The 9,747-nt window shown below is 35.1% G+C and overlaps 1 protein-coding gene across 1 annotated transcript in view; it reads left to right on the top strand.

Annotated features, from left to right (window-relative positions):
• Positions 1-9,505, top strand: part of antxr2a (ANTXR cell adhesion molecule 2a) — a 263,978-nt gene extending 254,473 nt beyond the window's left edge. The window contains exon 17 of the mRNA XM_039758535.1: positions 6,920-9,505. Coding sequence (XP_039614469.1) covers positions 6,920-6,958 — 39 coding nt within the window. The 3' untranslated portion in view covers positions 6,959-9,505. The remainder of the gene's footprint in view (positions 1-6,919) is intronic.
• The last annotated feature ends 242 nt before the right edge of the window (positions 9,506-9,747 follow it).

Raw genomic sequence — 9,747 nt, forward strand, 5'->3', positions numbered from 1 at the left:
GAGCCGGACAGGGCCGTAGAAGATCCTTAACCCATCAGCAGGACCAGTATCTGCTCCTTTGGGCAAGGAGGAACAGGACAAGCATTGCCAGAGCCCTAGCAGGCCACTGGTGTGAATGTCTCTGACCAAATAATAAGAAACAGACTTAATGAGGGCTGACGTCCTCTAGTGGGCCCTGTGCTCGCTGCCCGACACCATGGAGCTTGATTAGCATTTGGCATAGAATACCAGAATTGGCAGGTACACCATTTGCACCCTGTGCTCTTCACAGATGAGAGCACATGTGACTGACGTGAAAGGGTCTGGAGAAGCCGTGGAGAACGTTATGCTGCCTGTAACATAGTTCAGCAGTTTGGTGGTGGGTCAGTGATGGTCTGGGGACACATATCAATGAAGTAAGGTACAGACCTCTATGGGCTAGACAACAGCACCTTGACTGCCTTTAGGTATTGGGATGAAATCCTTGGACTCATTGTCAGACCCTATGCTGGTGCAGTGGGCCCTGCATTCCTCATGTGCGTGTGTGTATGAAGACAGTTCCTGGAGGATGAAGGAATTGATAACATTTACTGGCCCCCATGCTCACCTGACCTAAATCCAATGAAACACCTCTAGGACATTATGTTTCAGTACATCCAACGCTGCCAGGTTGTGCCTCAGACTGTCCACGTGCTTAGTGATGCCCTGGTCCAGATCTGGGAGGAGATCCCCAGGACACCATCCGTCATCTCAATAGGAGCATGCCCCGATGTTATCAGGCATACATACAAGCACATGGGGGCCATACAAACTACTGAGTATGATTTTCAGTTGCCGCAATGAAATTTTGGCAAAATGGACTAGCCTGCTGTATCATTTTTTTACTTTGATTTTTGGGGTGTCATTGAATTCAGGCTTCTGTAGGTTGATTCTTTTCATTTCCATCAAACGATGTGGCACCCTTTCGTTCCTAACACGTTACCCAGTCCATATCAGTATAGATACCCAGCATGATTTTTTTTCCCATTGAGATTAGATGTGTTCCTTTAATTTTTTGAGCAGTATATATACAGAATATTAAAGGTAGTTTCCATTAAAATATACTACTCAAATAGAAACATAATCTGAAGATCAAGGTTGTTATAATCCTTTCAAAACATAAAATACTTCTGCCATATCATCCAAACTAATTTTTCACAATGTAAGCATAACAGGACTTTAAATGTCAACAATTTTCTTTCTGCTAATGTTCTCAAAAGTATTGGTGGGAGGAATTTTAATGCTAAAGGAATTATGATGTCTTTTGTACCAAGGAATGTAGCTATGAGGCTGGTTAACATAACTTTCAGATAGTACAAGAGGCCATCACACGGTGATGTCAGCTTCTGCATGCTGCATTGGGGCTTCCATTTGCGTTCTTAACCTCTAAAAGGTATTTCAGAACACACAGAACAATATGATGTATATAGGCAAGGTTCCCAGTTGGTGCTGTATTGTAAAAATTTACTCCATCATTCACAAAAGAAAGTCACTAATATAAGTATAATATCATCCTGAAACTTTATTATGTCACCAGCCAACATAAACTTAATAAAAGCCTGTAAACCTAAAGGATTGTATGTCCTTTATTTCAATATAAGAAAATAATTTAACTTGATGATATTTACAAAAGAAGTTTGGTTGTAAATATATCATTGGGAGATTTAAAATCAATATAAATAATGATTACAACATCTAACTACATTCATTGGCTTTAGAAAATATGTTGCTGTTTTAAATATTGGAATGGAAAAATCATGTGTAATAAAGATTCTTTAGCTGAAGGTCTCTATGGTCCATGCACAGTATTCTCTTAGATGGACATCAGAACAAAATAATATATGAAAGGAACCTAGTGCCTGAAATTATCATACAATATATTTTATTACTACACAGTGGGGATACCAAGTATGTCATTTATAAAATACCAGATATTACACAAAGCTTTCTACCCCACTTCTGGAGTGAAAATTCCATTGTCTTTAGTTTATAACTGAACTATCTATTGTGGGATTTGACTCAGAAAAAGAAAGACACTGAAATGTATGTTAGATCATTTTGGTGTGAATTATGCTGCTATGCACTATAGTAGCTGCACTTCTGGAATCATCTCCAAATGGTGTGTTTCATTTTACACAGTGTTTACTGGCTGCTATTTTAAATAGCAGTGTTTGAAGGGCTGATAATTTATTACAGATTGAGGTTTATTATTTTATTTATAAAATTAAGATGTCCATGCTTACCTTATTACAACAATAATTTTTACTATTTATTTCAGTTTTTTTCAATTCTTGTGGCCTCAGAACCCCTGCAGATTTTGTTTTTTTTTTCCTCCAGCCCTCTGGAGTTTTTTTTTTGGGGGGTTTTGTTTTGTTTCTTCTGTCCTCCTGGTCATCAGTCTTTACTTTATTTTTTGTCACTTAGTATTGCTTGATCATATTTTTATATTTTTATAAACTTTTCTTTCTTCATCTTGTAAATCACTTTGAGCTACATCATTTGTATGACAATGTGCTATATAAATACATGTTGTTGTTGTAAAGACAGATTTGGTGAACTTACACATGCAATATTTTTATATAAACATGTGGTGTTTTCACCCAAGCCCATTATTAAAAATTTAGTTCTGTAGAGATGTCTGAGTATATTGGGAGAAGGATGTTAAGAATAGCACTGCCAGGTAAGAGGAAAAGAAGAAGGCCTAAGAGGAGGTTTATGGATATGGTGAGAGAGGACATGCAGCTGATGGGTGTAACAGAACAAGATGCAGAAGACAGAAAGATATGGAAAAAGAGGATCCGCCGTGCAACCCCTAATGGGATCAGCAGAAAGAAGAAAATTTCATGTTAAAAATATGTACAGTAGAACCTCTGGTCACGAACGTTTCTGAACATGTACAAATTTTTCATCTGTTCACGACCACACGCTCTGGTGGCGAACAAAAACACTGGCGGCCAGTTTCCCTTCCGGTTCGAACACGCCAATGTTTTTCCATTCTCCATTTCCCATTTTCTTTTGTTTGCGTATACAGGGCCTAATAAAGCAGCTGATGTTGCAAAAGGAGTTACAATGTTAACCAAGCAGAGGCCTCAAGTGCTGGAACAGGTGGAAAAATTGTTGCTAGTGTGGTTGAACGAGAAGCAACTTGCAGGGGATAGCTTAAGCAAGGCAATCATATGCGAGAAAGCCAGGAAGATTCATTGTGATTTGCTAAAAAAAAATCCTTCTTCGAGTGGCAAAGGTGAGGAATTTAAAGCCAGTAGAGGAAGGTTTGAAAAGTTTTGCAAGAGAAGTGGCATTTCATTTATTTTCCCTGAGCTTAAAACTCATAAAAAAAGTGTTTACAATGAGCGGTTCGTAATGGTCTAGTGCAAACTCTTACAATTATAGTTTTCTCTGTTGTTCAAGGTTTTCTCAATGTTATTCAAAGTTTTTACATTTAGTTTACTATTACACTCTGCATTCTATAGTATAATTAACTATTTTTGTGATTAAAAAACTTCAAAAAATATATACTTATATAGAGTTCATACGGAACAGATTAATTGTATTTGCATACAGTGTTATGGGGAAATTATGTTTGTGTCGCGACCAAATCAGGTTGCATCCAGAGTTTTGGAATGCACTGTATTTGTTTGAATTTACTTGAATGTGACTTAAAAATTGTGGTGGCTACACAATTTTGAGGTACCAAGTAGACTATTAATATCTATGTATAAAATGCATTATTACTTTTCATACATTTGTCAGGTTATAGTAATAATATTAAACAACCAAAAAAGTCACATTTTTCGTAATACCGATCAAAATGCCAAATTAATTAACATTCAAGATTGTCTTGTAATGTTTCTCATCTTCTAATTTTTAATGACTTTCTTTAATCTTTTTTACCTTTTTGTTTTGTTTGTAAAGCTTTGTTTTAGCCAAAATTCAGGTCAAATTTACAAGTTTCACGCAGGGGTGAACTTAGATTGGTTAGTACACAGGTAAACACACCTCCTGCAAACCATGGGGTACTGATTTTTGAACACTTTAATGGTGTGTGGGAAGTTTCAAATTTTGGAATTGCTGAAGGATTTTCCACCTCAGCTCTCCCCCTGGATTTACAGTTGTATTGATGTCATTAAAGTCATCATATTAACATTTTTTAGACTGCTAGTATTCATCATCCCTTGAGAATAACTCGTACTTTTCTGTCATAGTTGTTTTCATCTTAGGTAATTTGATTTTTGTAAGTCATTTTGGGTAAAGACACCAGTTAAATAAATAATATTAGTAGTAATAAACCACTGGTGTGTCAATTCAGTACATCTTTAGTACATTACATTTTTTAATGTAAATACTCTCTCACAATGCCCCAATTTATTTTAAAGACAGAGATAGCGACATTACAACTTTAGACCTTCAGAAGAGGGAAGTTGTTGCAAGGACACATTTTTTAAGTGTTAAGTGCTTGCAGAAACAATTAAAAGGCTGACAGGATACTGGGACCACACTTGGAATTTATCTTTGTATTATGAGAAAGATGCTATGAAAACAGAAAATAAGAGGTACTAGTCATATTAGGAATAGGAATTCAAGATATGATTTAGAAGAACTGGAAACGATAAATCAGTTCAGCCTGAGAAAACCAAGTTTTAAATGGAACAATATAAAGTATTACAAGCTATACAGTAAGCAAATTTGAGTCTGCTTTAAAATAAGTTTTTCAGTAATTTATATTTATTAGTAGTTACATGCTTTTTCTTAAGCAGATTTGAAATTAAGTTGTTTTAATTACAAGCAGATGTCTAAATGGCAATACATTTTGAGTTAAATGTATGATATTAGTATTTTTTAAATATTGTAAGTGAATTACTAAAACAAAATATAAAATGTATACCATGCTGTTGATGTGTTTGTAAACTTTACATTTCAGCATCTCTTTCATTTATTTGGCATTGATTCAGGTTAAATTCTCACCCATTTTATGTTTCGATATATTAACTTTAATCAATATTAATAACAGTTAAATCTCATTCAGTTTTTTTATGTAATAACAGCGCAAGGTTGAAGTATGTAGACGGTCACCTCTATTTAAATAGTACATTAATTGGCTGATAATATGAATAATCATATTATTGGCCAATAATCACATGGGAGCCAGGCAATTCAGAACACTTCTATGCTTGTTAATAACAATATTATCAAAACAAGAAACAAATGATAAGGCATTCTTCAGTGATGCTGTTAGTAGAAGTTTAAAACCATGCCAATATGGATTATGATAGACTAAAGGTGGGTCAAGTAAAACCATCATCTTGTCCCTTAATAATCACTAATGCAGGCAGTAATGAGTCTACAAAGTTAAGCCCATTTTGCAGAAAAATGTTGAAAGGAGACCTTGACCACTGGGCTGTTAAACCCAAATTTTATACTCTTCGAATATAATGACAGAGTTTTGATTGCATGATAGAGAAAAAGTAAGCTATTAGTGATTTAAATGCATAAAACAATTAATTTCATCAAACTGTATGAATTGGATTATCTTGAGCACTAAACTGGTGCTGGTTTGTGACTCACTGGGGATCAGAGAGTGATCCAATTGTTTTATGTCACACCAGCAGTACAACTGAACCATAATTATATTTCATCCCTTATACAAAGGGACAGATTTCAAGCCCTAAACTTAATGCTAAAAATCCAGTGTGTTTATCCACAGATCAGTTTGAGGCCAAAACAGCATCTGACAATTATTACTTTAGTATGATCTAAAAGCCATTGCCAATTCCTTGTGATGCACCCCACATTTTTTAATTTTATAGAGCAAACAAAGCTATTTATAAAACTGTAGATGGCAGTTTGCTCTGGTCTAATTTGGAAATTCAGAGGCTACATTTCATCCTGTGATTCTGCAGCCTGCATTTACATTGCAATCAGTCTGGAGAACTGGAAGTTTGGCATTATAGATAAATTAGAAATCCTTGAGAAAATCAGGTTCTAAAATAAGGGGGATGATCTAAGTTAATTATGTTATTCCTATAATTTAAATATAGAGTATATTAATGAGAGATTTTGCAGTTACGCTGAGGCTATTACTTGGATGACCATCACTGTGCACTAAGCCGCAGCATCAACAACAAAAATATGTTGTATTAGAGCTCCCTCTTTGTGCCACAAAGCCCAACAAGAAATATGCAATTAGCTGCACTGCCCTGCTTTTGTTGTTGGCATTGGTTTCACTTCAATTCTGAAATGTACAGCCCCAAATGGGGATTAATTAAACTGCAGTTTTAGGAACTGAGATCTTAGCAAATGACATAATGAAAATGGAACGTCTTTATGCATAATAAGGGATAAATGCATTAATTAGTCTGTATTGTGACACAGTCAGCTGGATTCAATTGCACATGATAATAAGTTTAAAAAATGTATCCTGTAATTTAAATATATCAATTTTAGCTGAAGTACTTATTATTCTATCTGTAGCTATGTTGTAAATTTTCTGGAAAACAATAGTTATATTATCTAGAATATATATCAACATCACACACATAAACAGGAGTTTGTGCAGTTGTGTAATCTATCTTATCTGCCTATCAAATGAATGTAGCAATACTTAAAATGTTTTTCCCTATTGAGGAATGTTTTCAATGAAATTAATTGTCTACATTTAATTTTAATTGATGATATGGAATAGCATGTATTATATTTACAGTATTTGGCAGTTCTGTTATGTAAAATATAATAAACACATTTGGAACTTACTGAAGTGAAGGAATCTGATTTTATATTGTTCTGCTTATGTGAACAGAGTAAAACATTAATGTATAGAACCACAAAACCTGCTGCACACTGAGATATACAGCTTTAATTTGGAAAATAATGCAGGTTTCTTTTTGTTTGTTTGTTTGTTTTGCAGGGTCGATGTATAAACTTCAGTCGTGTCCAAAACCAGTAGACGAAAAGTGCAAGTGATCATTTCATACACAGTCATCAGCTGAGGACCAAAGTAAACCTGCCCCTAGAACTTACTGCTTTATTTTTGAAAACCACTATGCATTTTTGTGTTGCTTTCATATTTCTGCATTTCAGGAAGCATTGAGGACTTTAAATGCAGCTCTATGAACTGTGCTGTCTATTTAGTACCTTCTCACACTATTGCATCCTATTAATTTGTTTTTGAAAATGGAGATATAATGACACATGAAAGGTATAAGTGCACTAAACATTCACCATTTTGTGCCATGTGGCATTTTTTGACACTTTTGAACACATACAAGATTTAACATATTCTGACCATATTGTGCCTTCTGTAGAATACCTAATTTCATGGACACAGACAGCAGCTATTTAAACAAACAGAAGAAAGGGAGGGGATACAAAACAGGGAATGGAAGGGGCTGGTTGCCATTGGCGAGAAAATAAAAATAATCTCAATGGGCCTAACAAGTGCAAAAGTCCATTGCCTTTTGGCGATGTCTCATCACAAAATCTTTCCAACTCCACCATCGCTTCATGCCTAGCAGGGAGCTTCTGACTGAAAATCTTGTCATTTTAACACTGAAAAGTGCACACGCATGACAAAATGTAGATGGGATGCCCCCAGGTATTGGAAATAGAAAGACTTTGCCCTTTAGTTTTTTGAGACACCTTTCTTTCATTATGCACCCGGGACACAAAGATTAATAGAGCGTTATTGTACAGCAAGAACGCCTGTAACCAAAGATCTTTGGCAGGGTTTGAAGGAGTGATGTTTTAAGACCTTGACATGGGGGCTGGTGTTTTTAACATTACCCTCTTTCATTGTAAGTTCAGTAACGCGTAAAGCATCATCATCCATAAACATACCTATCAGTTTTAGTCTTAATACAAATGCAGCAGTCTCAAAGCCAGTATCTCCACTGTTTCAAATCTCCAAGGGCTTCTCCGCGTCACAAGCCAGCAACTCTCTTTGCATGAGAATTTCAAAGTTTAATTAATATAATTAAAGGCAACAGCAAGCAGCAGCCTGTGAAGATTTTGCTCATCTTTTTTATACCTTTTGACATTGAATGACCTATTACTGTATATGCATTGCTCAGATTTTGAGGAGCACCATCCTTTGGATATGTTAAGCCACTTCCCAAATAAAAAAAAAGCAAAAAGGAAGATGAAATGGCAGATATTGTTCACTTTCTGATACAATATTCACAGTCATCTGAGCTTTGGAATAAATATCGAGCACTGTATTTATTGTAAAATTTTCAACCGCCCTGTCACGTCAACAACCCCAAATGATGCTAGTGCGAGCGGAAACACTGTGGGGGAGGAAGGAGGCAGCAGCTGAAGAAAAAGGCTCGAACGATCTAGTCACTTTCGATACGGTGTTTCAGATGCAAAATGGATATTCGAGTCGAAACCTGACAAAGCGCGCCTGCTTTGATGTGAACTGGTATAGACAATGACCAGTGGCTGGGTCAGTGGGATGTCTCTCTGCAAGCAGAGAAGCTTATCAAATGACACTAAAAATAAGTTCAACAACCATCACGTTTGAGGGGAATAGGCGAACATTTCACATTTTGTGGGCATGCAAGTGCACGAGATAGGAAGAGCGTTCCTGAAGCATCCTGGTCTAATTATTTCTTTGTGCTCTTCATCGAAATTGTAAGGGACATAAATAATTCTCTTGGTTGACTTCCAAATGTGTGGGTTAGCTGTAAGAAGCTTTTTGCGTTTAGCCACTTGCATAATCCTTCGGTTAACTTCTAAATGATACATTTGCACATGGATACCTAAAAACATTGGATTATATACATCAGCATTCTGCTTTGTTTGATTGCTTTTTCTTCATGCTTTCTTTTTCCTTTAAATGAAAAGCGAAAGCCTGTAAATAACCCGTATTAATGAGCTGTTTATGCACACCAGTCAAAACGCGAACTATCTTCCAGTGATGTTTTACATAAATATGAACTTAATTACAAAGTGTACATGGGCACAGTAGCTTTCGCTTATATTGCAGTAGTTATAAAATATGGTCTAAGGCAAAGGATATTATTTCCAAATGTCCACATCTGACTATGTGTCATGCAGTCCTACAAGACCATGTCTGTCACTTATTTACTACTTAAAGAGCATAGATGCACAAAGAGTAGTAAGGTGAGCACAGACTGTCCTTAGAAATCTGCTTGTTTTTTACACCAAGTTTAACAACTTTTTTGATTTCTAAAAATTAAGTGCTTTTTGGCATTGATTTATTTGTAACTATTAAACGTTTTTCTATTAAATAATAATCTAAGCATAGACTTTTTATGCAGTTAACATTCACAGCTGAAGAAAAAAAAACATAATTCTTGTATTATATTAAAATTAATTTTATTTAATTATGGTTCCTAATGTATAGCAAGATGAAGATGTTTTGCAACATGGCTCTTTGAGGATACATATAGGTGTACTCTTAATTTTAATTTTGTGCACTTAATTTTTATTTTTAACACTTCTGTTAACCAATGACATTTTCATTAACAAAAATAAAGAATATATATATTTTAAAAAGCATGAAAAATAATAATCATACTTATTTAAAAGCAAAACAAATCGTTAAGTCCTGAGGTAGTGTTATATTTTACAGAAGTTCTGCTTAAAGGAAAATATGCTGTTGGGGACAGTTAATTTAATAAACTTCATCTGAATCAATTTGTTGTACTGTAATGTACAATTTTATTAAATACACAGACAAGGCTGAAAGTAATTTTTACTCTTGGTTCGTTT

The sequence above is a fragment of the Polypterus senegalus genome, chromosome 7, assembly GCF_016835505.1.
Source record: "Polypterus senegalus isolate Bchr_013 chromosome 7, ASM1683550v1, whole genome shotgun sequence".
Lineage (NCBI taxonomy): Eukaryota > Metazoa > Chordata > Cladistia > Polypteriformes > Polypteridae > Polypterus > Polypterus senegalus.